General features: G+C 43.8%; 1 protein-coding gene across 1 annotated transcript in view; it reads right to left on the bottom strand.

Moving 5' to 3' along the window:
• Window positions 1–1,160: 1,160 nt before the first annotated feature.
• LOC121583502 (alpha-tectorin) overlaps window positions 1,161–13,034 on the bottom strand; it is a 56,029-nt gene continuing 44,155 nt past the window's right edge. The window contains exons 15-22 of the mRNA XM_041899648.2: window positions 12,475–12,746; window positions 12,134–12,253; window positions 11,748–11,932; window positions 8,828–8,997; window positions 7,651–7,899; window positions 5,581–5,743; window positions 4,494–4,596; window positions 1,161–1,837 (exon numbers count right to left, since the gene is read on the bottom strand). Coding sequence (XP_041755582.1) covers window positions 1,731–1,837; window positions 4,494–4,596; window positions 5,581–5,743; window positions 7,651–7,899; window positions 8,828–8,997; window positions 11,748–11,932; window positions 12,134–12,253; window positions 12,475–12,746 — 1,369 coding nt within the window. The 3' untranslated portion in view covers window positions 1,161–1,730. The remainder of the gene's footprint in view (window positions 1,838–4,493; window positions 4,597–5,580; window positions 5,744–7,650; window positions 7,900–8,827; window positions 8,998–11,747; window positions 11,933–12,133; window positions 12,254–12,474; window positions 12,747–13,034) is intronic.

Below are 13,034 nucleotides of genomic sequence, written 5' to 3'. Positions count from 1 at the left end.
TAATCCTGCCCCTGTCTTTGCATTGACAATCCCCGTTTCATCACCTGTTGTTCTTCACGTAGTCCGGAAAAGTCACTTCGCAGTGCTTTCATGTCGGTTGTAAGGTCCTTTATTATTTTGATGAGCCGTTCATCACATTAAGTGGTGGGTGTGGTTGCAGCATCTGAAGCCTGGCACAAGGGGTTAGATGTGGCAGACATGTTAACCATTAGACGTGGGGAGTTCAAATGCATTTCCTCCTGTGCTCTCTCCCATTGGCTAGCATTTACAAGTGCCTGTTCCAGAGTAGCAGCCACATGCTCATGGCACTTAGCCTGAAGCACCGGGACCAGTCCATCTTCAAAACGTCTAAAATGTTCCATTTGGATGGCAGCATAATTGTAGCCTGGAAAAGCTTCCTGTGTTAAGACGTGTGATTTCAGCTGCATACACCTCTAGTGCTTATCTTGGGAGTCTGGGCCTAGCATTAACAAAACTCTGAAAAAGAGCTTAGTATTGCTTTCCACCAAAAATATCACTCAACTTTTCCAATAGTTTTTCCATAGTCCAATTGAATTGCCTGTGGCAGAGAAATCCATCAAGACAGTGCATCATCACTCAGTTTGGTTGGAAGACTTATGGCTAAACAATTGTCTGTTGTGCCAGCACAAGCTTTGACAGCTAATTCCCAAAAGTTTTTTCCTTTGAGTAAAACTCTCCTTGTCCTTTCCATCACCATGAAATGGTGGGGGCAGATCCACTTTGTAATGTATCACTTTGTTAACAGTGGGACGCGCCAGGCACCAGGCAGTACTCACAGAGGCTCCAGTGGTTTCCTCTCGCCCCTCGGGTCCTCTCAGTGGTGCAACGACGTCCTCACGCACCTCCTCAGAGTCCGACATTCTCGTTTTAGCTGTTTAGACCGTTTGTTATTCCACTCACTTGTAGTTGTATAGTCCGTTCGTTAGTCCGTTTAGTTGTATTGTTCTTGGTCATGAATAGCAAGCTTCACAGCAGAGACTCATTCATTCACAGTCCGTATGCTAGCTAGCTAACTAGGTCAATGCTGTGGTAGGTAGCTATAAAGTCCGTACTTCCTAACAGAAACTGAAAAATGCTGTTCCCCAGCCGCTGTCACCAATTATGTAAGGCGTGGATATAAAGATGAGCCGAACAACTTCTGTCTTCAATGATTAATATTTAATTTCCAACTGCTAGTTCCACATAAAACATGTCATACATCAAAATGCTAGTTCAAAGACAACCCGGGAACATGCATGAACCCTAATAACCTTTTCCCAAGATAAGTATTCTATAAAATGATTACACCCTCTCCTGGCAAGGAGACATTAACCATAAAATATTTTCTACATATGGATAACATGGTTTCATGGTTGGCCTATCAAAACATGGAATTTTAAATGCTCCGGAATTGAGAATATTGGTAGCCTATATCCAGAGACCAAAAAGTTGAACAGGTAAACACATTTAAAATTTGCAGGAGGGGGAATTGCACTAAATCAAACGATTAATTAACAATATTTCACAATATCACTGTATAGTTATATCGACTTCAACACACACTGTCCCTTCACTCAAACATTATCACTATATTACCAATAACAATATCATTGTGAAGGTTGATCTACTTCATTGTACACCTCAACACACACTCTACAATGTCTCTTCAGTAATACAGTCATGTAACCGGACAGACCCAAGCCTGGGTTTGCCATACAGACAGATTGGTCCTAGATCAGTGTTGTGACACTCAGGAGGACAGAGAGCAGCAGGGTCACCAGGGAGCCAATCTGACCCGGGGCTCCACTCACTCTCTCTGGTATTGGAATCCACATATCTGATGAGAAATCAAAACAGATCAGAGATCAGTTAGTCCAAAAAAGAATTATGCTGAACAAAGAAGTAATAATAATAATAAATGTAATTTGTATAGTGCTTTTCATTAAAGAAAATACAAAATTATATAGAATAAAAACAAATACAATTAGAATCAAGGCAGGTAAAATAGCGATAGTGAGCTAGGTGCTAAATACATTTAAGATTGGGACCAGGACTATGAAAAAGACAGTGGGTTTTAAGGCCCGTTTTAAAAGTTCTGAGTGATGGAGAGACTCTCAGAGTTGGGTGAGGATCTGGGTAATGTGGTCTGACTTCTTGGTCCTGGTCAGGACCCTGGCAGCACTGTTCTTGATTAGTTGGAGCCTATGTAATAATTTAGCCTGGGGGCACCCAAACAGCGCATTGCCGTAGTCGATCCGAGAGAAGATGTAGGTGTGGATGAGTTTCTCTGCATCTGGCTGGGAGAGTGATGGTATGACCCGGGCAATGTTTTTAAAATGGAAAAATTATGTTTTACATATTTGTTTTATGTGTACATCGAAGGACAGAGAATGATCCAACTTGACTCCTAGGTTGGAGATGACAGAGGACAGGTGGCTGGCCTGGCCGTTGATTGTAGGGGAGATGTTTCCAGCCCTGGTGACCTGTTTGGGTGTCCCAATAAGCATAGCCTCAGTCTTGCTACTGTTCAACTGGAGGAAGTTCTCTTTCATCCAGGCCCTGATCTCCTCTAGGCAGCTGCTGAGTCTTGCTAGGGCAGAGATGGTGTCCGGTTTTGTGTTAATGTAAACCTGGTTTCGTCAGTGTAACAGTGGAAGTTGATGTTATAATATCTGAGTGTGTGTGAAGTTTCCTCAGGTTGCGGAATTGAATGGTCCTCTTTGGGCGGTAGAGAGGAGTTGGAGCGGTCAGAGACAGTGTTACAGCATTGTGGTCAGAGACGCCTAGCTCAATGACATCCAAGTCAGAGGCAGGGACATCGCCAGTGATAATGAGGTCCAATGTGTGTCCACGGTTGTGGGTAGGAACATTTACATGTTGCACAACGTTTAGACAGTCCAGCAAGTTAAGGAAGTCAGCAGCCACAGAGCGCTCGAGTCAACATGGATGTTAAAGTCAATTCAGTCAGATCAGGGGTAAACAAAATGTAGTTGTCTACATTTAAAAGCAAGGCACTCATAAGACTGAAAATCAGCAACAGTCAGTGGGTTTAAAATAAAGCAGTCTTTGTATAAAACAGCAAGGCCTCCACTGCAGCCATGGCTGCACGCCTTTTCAATGTATTTGTATCCAGGCGAGGCTGTTTCATTAAGAGGGTAAAAGTCACCCTCTCTGAGCCATGTTTTGTTAGGTAGATCATGTCAAAGTCATTGTCATACAGAGGAGATGTGTTCGTTAAGGGTTGTAGATTGTAGAGTGCAAGGTGGAAACAGATCCATTGCATTTTGGTTGGTCCACTGTGGTCTGTATGGATTGTATTGGCTTGGAGTGGGTGACATCAATTGCCTGAGGGTCAGCCTGCAGAATTGGCAAGTGATCTTTATTGTCCAACTCCAGTGTGCATGCTGTACTGCTTGCACTGTGAGTGCACACTATAGACTTGAACTTGCTGATCAGTGTCCTATGGCCTTGTCGTCCTCGCCGTCTGCATGTTTTCCGTAGGATTCCGTATTGCATAAGGTTGTTCTTGAGCTCCTTGCACAGAGTTGTTTTAATCTGTTCAAAACTTCTGAGGAATCCTTGTGTGTAATGGAGGAAAGTTGCTGCCATTTCTTAATATTTGATCCTGCCTTCGGTCCAGGAGATGAGATAATCAGATGAGAAGAGATGCAAGGAAGATCTAGGCTGGTTTTCGAATCCAAACGATTAGCTAGTTGATTGGAGAAGTAGGCTAATATCTTGTCTAGTTTAACGTTTTCGGGTTTAGATAACTACATTTTTTATTTCAGAACTTGATTAGCTTTCAAATTAATAAAAAGTTGATCATAATAATGCACATAAAAAACACTTAAAACAAATAATTATAGATACATTCACAGGAGTAAACTACCAAGGATGCCACTAGACACCATGGCAACCCTGGAAGCACATGTAATACGTAAGGGATACACGCCGACCTTCTGTACATTACCTTGGAAATAGTGGTTGACACATCGGGAAGAGGCGGAGTCAGTCCCTTTGTGAAGTTAATTTTTCCAAGGTAATGTACAGAACGGAGGCGTTTATCCCACTTATACCACAGTTACCAAAGAAATGTCTCTGCAAAAACAAATCAATTGCTAGCTAGCTAGCTAGCTAAGTTTTTATTTCTTGGACTTGCGATTATCCAATTTCGGTTTGTGTGGTTGTTGGTTTAGCTTTCAGTAACTTTATAGCAAGTACGGTCTGCATGTATAGACGCATATTGCGTCATGATTGCAAGGTGTCCAGATATATTTTCCAACTGTCCCAATATATTTTCTAACTGTCCCGTTATCTGGTTTTAATGTCTATTCTAGAATGCCCTTCTAGCCAATCAGAAACGAGTATTCAACAATGCTGTGGTATGTTATTTTCAATTTATGCAATTGGTACGGTATATCATATTGTGTATCCTGTTTAAAATATTAAATAGTGGTATTTTAAGGCCATAATTACACAGTGATAAATATTACCTCTGTCTCTTCCGTTCAAAACCAGAGGTCCCATGGAAATGGCAGCGTTGTCATGGAAGGACACATCCCTGCGTCCTCTGTGGTGGTATCCAGGGTAGCAGTGCTGCAGGACACAGAAACAAGACGGCAGACTGTTTTACCATGTTTAGGCTATGGACTACTAGAGTTTCCTCCAAATGACTACTGTTTGTAAACAAGTGAAACTTATGTAGGATGATTCCATAACATATTTTTACATTTAGCTATTTGCAAGCGGTTGTCTTGGCTTTTGACATTAACTCACAAATGTGAGATGATTATCTAGGTGAGATGTACACAACTTCAGCCGATGTTGGAGAAAAATGTCAAAGAAGTTCAATAAAAGTGCATTGTTATAAAAAAATATATATTTTCCGCATCAACAGGATGCTTGACTTCTGGTGTGTGTGGAGGGCAGACCTGGGTAAATTTTAAAATAATTTAGTTGCAATTTAAAGGGGCAATCTGCAGTTGCTACATCCATTTTAGGATTTATAAATTCATGATATGTACCCATTGATTCTTGACGAATATTACTTATTAATGCCTCATGAGCTTAGTTCAACTGTTGTACCCCATCAGAACCCCAAAATATAAGTTAGTTTTACACACATTTTTGTAAATAAATTAAATGTAAAAAAAAAACACTGTATAGCCTCAAAATATGGTTAGAAATATACTTTTTATATCATGGATGGTCAGTACTTGCATCCATTGCTCTGTTTATGAATTTGAGAGTGTTTACATTTCTCCAGCCCCATCCCTCAGCTTTTTATCGAAACAGTGGCGGAGAAAACACTGTTATTGTTTCAACTGCGGATTGCCGCTTTAAGGTTAAGCTTTGAGCTTGTCTGGTACAATGGAATGGTCCAAAAAGAGCAAAACACACCCATCTGGCACTCCAGACAGGCTCAATCAAACGCTCAAAGTATTTAAAAGTAAACAAATACTCTTTTAACCCTGGGACGTGTTTCATTTGTGCCTTACACAATGTTTTCAAACGTTTTGCAAAGGAAATTAACGTTAAATTAACATGGCCCAGGTTTGTTGGGAAGGGGAGGAGACTCACAGTGGTGCAGTCGTTGAGGTGCAGCAGACACAGGTGGACCTGGCAGTGCAAGAAGACGCTGGAGGAGTTCCTGGTGAAGGTGAACATCCGGAAGGAGAAGTGGGCCGATGTGGAGACGCCATTTTGGATTAGCTCCACCGTGCTGTCCTCAGGGTTAGGGCACCTGGAGCAAACAAAGAACGGGAGGAAATGGGAGGGGGAAGTAAATGATAAGTTATGCTGTTATTTTCGCTTTCTAAATGAAATATCATTTTGGTGATTACATGTGATTACATTAGGATGGTTTAACAGTCAAGCAATTATCAATATGTCAACTACAGTGGGGGAAAAAAGTATTTAGTCAGCCACCAATTGTGCAAGTTCTCCCAAAAGATGAGAGAGGCCTATAATTTTCATCATAGGTACACGTCAACTATGACAGACAAATTGAGAATTTCTTTTCCAGAAAATCACATTGTAGGATTTTTTATGAATTTATTAGCAAATTATGGTGGAAAATAAGTATTTGGTCACCTACAAACAAGCAAGATTTCTGGCTCTCACAGACCTGTAACTTCTTCTTTAAGAGGCTCCTCTGTCCTCCACTCGTTACCTGTATTAATGGCACCTGTTTGAACTTGTTATCAGTATAAAAGACACCTGTCCACAACCTCAAACAGTCACACTCCAAACTCCACTATGGCCAAGACCAAAGAGCTGTCAAAGGACACCAGAAACAACATTGTAGACCTGCACCAGGCTGGGAAGACTGAATCTGCAATAGGTAAGCAGCTTGGTTTGAAGAAATCAACTGTGGGAGCAATTATTAGGAAATGGAAGACATACAAGACCACTGATAATCTCCCTCGATCTGGGGCTCCACGCAAGATCTCACCCCGTGGGGTCAAAATGATCACAAGAACTGTGAGCAAAAATCCCAGAACCACACGGGGGGACCTAGTTAATGACCTGCAGAGAGCTGGGACCAAAGTAACAAAGCCTACCATCAGTAACACACTACGCCGCCAGGGACTCAAATCCTGCAGTGCCAGACGTGTCCCCCTGCTTAAGCCAGTACATGTCCAGGCTGAGTTGCATCCAAATAACACCATACCTACTGTGAAGCATGGGGGTGGAAACATCATGCTTTGGGGCTGTTTTTCTGCAAAGGGACCAGGACGACTGATCCGTGTAAAGGAAAGAATGAATCGTGAGATTTTGAGTGAAAACCTCCTTCCATCAGCAAGGGCATTGAAGATGAAACGTGGCTGGGTCTTTCAGCATGACAATGATCCCAAACACACCGCCCGGGCAACGAAGGAGTGGCTTCGTAAGAAGCATTTCAAGGTCCTGGAGTGGCCTAGCCAGTCTCCAGATCTCAACCCCATAGAAAATCTTTGGAGGGAGTTGAAAGTCCGTGTTGCCCAGCGACAGCCCCAAAACATCACTGCTCTAGAGGAGATCTGCATGGAGGAATGGGCCAAAATACCAGCAACAGTGTGTGAAAACCTTGTGAAGACTTACAGAAAACGTTTGACCTGTGTCATTGCCAACAAAGGGTATATAACAAAGTATTGAGAAACTTTTGTTATTGACCAAATACTTATTTTCCACCATAATTTGCAAATAAATTCATTAAAAATCCTACAATGTGATTTTCTGGAAAAATAATTCTCATTTTGTCTGTCATAGTTGACGTGTACCTATGATGAAAATTACAGGCCTCTCTCATCTTTTTAAGTGGGAGAACTTGCACAATTGGTGGCTGACTAAATACTTTTTTCCCCACTGTATTTTGTTCCATCAAGTGTTAAATAAATAACGTTTTAGTTGACCAGGAAATTACAACCTGTTTAACTGACAATGTTTTGTAGAATTCAGATTTTTCAGGACCCCTACTTCCAGTGGCTATGGCGCCACCATAAGGTAAAATATATTAACATTTTTGTTTTGTTTTTATCTTTTTTCAATGGTAATTGGTGACATATTTTATTTCAAACCTACACTTTCAAATGTCTTATTCCTAACATGGGGACAATTTGTGGCTCTGAACATGCTAACATTTCCCTGCTAAACATAATGTCTCCATACTCTCTAGCAATAAGATTCCAGCGGATGGCGTAGCTTGGGTCGTTCACAGGCGTGGCCCAACAGGAGTCCAGCACAGTGGAGATCTGACGACCGTCCACTCCGTCCACCTGCACGGCCACGTAGATCTGCTGGTCAATTTCCACGTTGATGTGAGAACCGGATAACGGGTAGCGGAAGCCGGCATCCTGGTACGGGATCATCCGGATTCGGTAGCGGCCCTTGCCAGAGGGAAGCTTCTTGGTCACAATGCTATGGAGCAGAAGAACAAAAGGTTATTTGAATAACTAGACAAGAATCGTGTTGAAGCAAAAAAAAATCCCATGCCTGAAACATAAGTCGATCTCAAACCGATTGTCTGAGGGGCCTAGTTAACCTCACCTTCCATGTAAAAAAGTCATGACCATCATGCTTTTCGGGAAAGAGTACATGTATTGTACATGTATTCAACTACACGTTTGATCTATTCCAGTACCCTTGCTTAGGCAAGTCTGAGAAGCTCAGTTCTGGTGACGTTTTAGAAGTACATTCTACTCCAAAAAATACTATATTTTTGGTTATGGAAAATATATTTCACAGCTGTTTAGATGGTACAATGATTCTCTACACAATGACTGCTTGTTTTGTCCCATAAACTTAAATTAGGCTAACTATTATAATTTTAGCAACCAGGAAATGGCGGAGTGACCTTTAAGCATCCTTGAAACTCTGGTTGTACCTGCATTTTTTAAATAAACGTGGTACCAATGGAAAGCTGGGTATATTAACAATGATATACTGTACTAGCACAGCCTCTTGTGCCTTAAATACTTCCTCCAGGTATTTTTAAAAAAGTTTTCTTGTTGAAAAGAGATTTCCTAAGTATAAATATAGTAAAGTTCACACACTAAAGTGTAAAAAAAATCTGTTTTGAGCAAAATAGTGTTTTTCTGACACAACTGCAAACTTCAAGGACTAGGGCATTCAAGGAGTTGGTCTGATGGTCAGATGTGATGTCATCAGCCTCCCCCTTGCTTGAGGAACAACTTGTGTCATGTCTGACCTGGACCACCTATTGATATGTGTCTTTTGTTAAGTAAATCAGGTGTTAATTGAGGTGAAAAGGAGACTGGAGGAGAACTTCAATGCTAAAATCAATTAAATTCCAGTCATCATAGGCTGTTTGAGAGGATGCTCTGACCTCTCCAGAGGGTTGAGATCCATGGTCATGGACAAGGACTGGGAGTGGGGGTACTCGCAGCAGAAGCGCAGGTTGAGGTGCCTCTCACGGCTGATGACCCCCATGACCCCTCCGTGGAGGTCCACCTCACCCTGGATGGAGTTCTGATAGATGAAGTGAGTACCATTGCTCTGCAGAGAGAAAAAAAAACTAAATAAGAAAATACAAATTTAATATTTGAAGAGTCTCATTCCAAAACGCTCTATAACCATTTTCTGAAATGTTGGTAAATTAGCTTTTATTGTTTAAAGAACTTATGAAAAAAAATTGTGTGTTTTTTCACTATCTAATCATGGCATGGGGTTGTTCAATGACAGACGTATTTGTTTGATATCTATCACTTGATGGTTTTGCAAAACGCTATATACAGTACAGTATCTGCCTCACTCTCAGAGAAATTAGTACTGCTAGGTTTTACACAGTAAAATGTAACAAATAACTAAATGTTTTATAAATAACTGTACAAATGACACATTTGTATCAGCAACATTAAAGACAAATCTATACAGTAATATGAGATCTGTATGTAAAACATTTACATTTGACATTTTAGTCATTTAGCAGATGTTCTTATTGTCACGATCGTCAGGGAGAGAAGTAGACCAATGCGCAGCGTGATGAACGAACATGTTACTTTATTATATTAAAGCACAAAACAATAAACGACTCGTGAAGTCCACGGTAACAATGACCGAACACGGAACAAAAAACCCACAAACACAAAGTGAAAAACAGACAGTTAAATATGGCTCCCAATCAGAGACAACCAGCCAACAGCTGACACTCGTTGCCTCTGATTGGGAGTCACTAAGGCAAACATAGAAAACGACAAACTAGAACCCCCAACATAGAAATAAACCACATAGAATGAACACACCCTGGCTCAACATATAGAGTCCCAGAGCCAGGGTGTGACAGTACCCCCCCCTAAAGGCGCGGACTGCGACCGCGCCTCAATAAGAGCAAAACAGGGTAGGGCTGGGTGGGCATACCTCCTCGGCGGCGGTTCTGGCTCCGGCCTTGCCCACCACCCTCCAATAAACCCCCCATAGCGCCCCTGGTCCGGTCCCGCTGGCTGGAGCTGACCTGGACGTAGCAGGAGCGGCTAGCTTCAGCTCCGTTGTGGAGCAGTTGAGCGGTACCTGATTTGGCACCGATGACCCAGGCACGGGTTGTGCCGGACTGACGACGCGCACCCCTGGCTTGGTGCGTGAGGCAGGAACTGACCGGACCGGGCTGACGATGCGCACCCCTGGCTTGGTGCGTGGAGCAGCAACGGGCCGGACCGGGCTGACGATGCGCACCCCTAGCCTGGTGCGTGGAGCTGGAACGGGCTTCACCGGACTGACGACTCGCACCCCTGGCTTGGTGCGTGGAGCCGGAACGGGCCTCACCGGACTGACGACTCGCACCCCTGGCTTGGTGCGTGGAGCCGGAACGGGCCTCACCGGACTGACGATTCGCACCCCTGGCTTGGTGCGAGTAGCAGGAACGGGCCTCACCGGACTGGCGACGCGCACCGTATACTTGGTGCGAGTGGCAGGAACAGGCCGGGCCGGGCTGGCGACGCGCACCGTATACTTGGTGCGTGGAGCAGGGACTGGCCGGACTGGGCTGGCGACGCACACCGTAGGCTTGGTGCGTGGAGCAGGGACAGGCCGAACCGGGCTGTGGAGACGGATAGGAGCCCTGGAGTGAAGAGCGGCCACAACCCGTCCTGGCTGAATGCCTACCCTCACACACTCTGTGTGAGGCATCCGCACAGGACGTACAGGGCGGTGTATCCGTAACCTGGTGGCCTCCAGAATCCGCCCCTCTTTTGCCTCCGTCAGCCCCGTCGTCCATGCCGTGTGCCCCCCCCTAACATTTTTTTGGGGTTGCCTCTCGTCAGTCTCACTCCATGGCCGGCGATCCTCCCATGTCCAGTCTGCCTGCTCCTGGACACGCTGCTTGGTCCTAGTATGGTGGGTTTTTCTGTCACGATCGTCAGGGAGAGAAGTAGACCAATGCGCAGCGTGATGAACGAACATGTTACTTTATTATATTAAAACACAAAACAATAAACGACTCGTGAAGTCCACGGTGACAATGACCGAACACGGAACAAAAAACCCACAAACACAAAGTGAAAAACAGACAGTTAAATATGGCTCCCAATCAGAGACAACCAGCCAACAGCTGACACTCGTTGCCTCTGATTGGGAGTCACTAAGGCAAACATAGAAAACGACAAACTAGAACCCCCAACATAGAAATAAACCACATAGAATGAACACACCCTGGCTCAACATATAGAGTCCCAGAGCCAGGGTGTGACACTTATGCTTTTATCCAGAGTGACTTACAGTTAGTGCATTGATCTTAAGATAGCTAGGTAGGTGAGACAACCACATATCACAGTAAAATATACAGTATACAGTACATATAAACATTCCATTCCAGCTAAATGGATATATAGCGTTTTGCACACACAAAAAAACATTTGAATACACGTAAAATCAATTAATAAAAAATCGGAGAACATTCATATTTAAACACACATGAAGGTACCCATATGCAATCATTTGTAGTGGAAAAACACAAATATAAAAAAATTGGTGGATATAGAATATTGGAAATAAAATCTTCACTTGATTGGCACCTACTGTATGTAAGAATTTCATAGCACATTCATAACCTACAGAATACTGCATTTATACAGTAAGAAGTCAACAACATTGCGACAATGAAAAGTTGACAAACATTTATAATATTAATCATTATTTGGACTATGGTCTGTATTTGTTGAGCCTTTTTGAGCATTGGGTTGTGTATGAAGTGCCACTATGAGACTACATAATCCAAGTGATAATGTCATGATTGAACTGTGAAAATACAGTACCGTAAGAGTCGTCCCGCAGAGTTCGTTGTCGTTGTCGAAGTGGAACTCCAGGCGTCCATCCCGGACAGAGCCGTTGCAAGTGGAGTCAGTGAGGTGCAGGACGTGGGGTGGAAAACCGGCCTCAAATAGCTGGCACCGGGACAGAGACATGATGCCTGAACTGTAGGAGCAAGACGTGACCGAATCTAAGGGCAGAGATGGACACGGATGAGGACACAAAGATAGAGGACACAAAGACCACAGATGAATCGCAAAAGTCTTTCCTCGGTTTCTCGTATCCTCTATCCTCATCCTTCCCTTTTTTAGAAAGAGGGAAGTTAATTTGCACAGGAGATGTGGGTTCGGACCACGTCGGTCACATTGGCGCAGTGCTAGGGGAGTCTTACCGTAGCTTTCGTTGTTGGGCCGATGGTGGTTCTCATCACAGAAACAGCCGTAGATGCCGTCCTGATCCCCACACCACTCATCATCAGTACAGTCCAGATCATCGCAGGGGTCCGACTCCGCTAGAGAGAGAGAGAGGGAGGGAGGGAGGGAAGGAAGGAGGGAGAGAGTGATGGAGAAAGAGAGAGGGGAGAGAGGGACAATATGGCAACAGTTACTACTACTGGGTTAACTAGATACAGTATGGACAGACATTTGGAAAAGAACACTAAGGCCTACTAACTGCCAATTTATCCATCTTTCCACTTAGACAAAATGCCCCCAAAGACACCCAGACACTCACCACACAGCAGACCCGCGCGCCATTCTGGGATATCAAGACCCAGGACGGAGCAGGCCGCCTCATAGGCCGCCACGGCGGAACACAGCATCCCATTGGCTGGAGTGTATAGGCAAAGGTCGTAGACACAGGAAGTGAAGTAGGGCTGGGGGTCAGAGTGCAGGTGGCAGGCGCTGAAGGGGCCGCTAGTGTTGGTGATGATGCTACACTGGTCACTGTATTCCACACTGAAGGGACAGTCGTCTCCTCCTCCTCTGTTATCAGAAGCCCCACATCTGGAAAAGGACACGTAGACGAGTTAGTTAGTTATTTACTTGGTGAGTGAGTGGCTACATTCCGATTCTGTACCCTTCTCCGACTAGTGTGAGGAATATGGTTGAAACTCCCTCCAGCCATGCTTGCACCAATCCAATGCTTTTAAATACATGAGGGCGAGTAAACGAGTGCACACTTCTGGAGTAGGGTAGAGAGTCGGAAGGCAGCCAGTGAGTGACTGAGGTCAGTGAGTGAGTGTATGAATAAGTATAGTACTTTATTATCTGTTAGGAAATAAGGAAATCATT

Source organism: Coregonus clupeaformis, chromosome 1, assembly GCF_020615455.1.
Source record: "Coregonus clupeaformis isolate EN_2021a chromosome 1, ASM2061545v1, whole genome shotgun sequence".
Taxonomy (NCBI): domain Eukaryota; kingdom Metazoa; phylum Chordata; class Actinopteri; order Salmoniformes; family Salmonidae; genus Coregonus; species Coregonus clupeaformis.
Note: the sequence above shows the minus strand (reverse complement) of the source record. Positions and strands in the feature narration are given on the sequence as shown.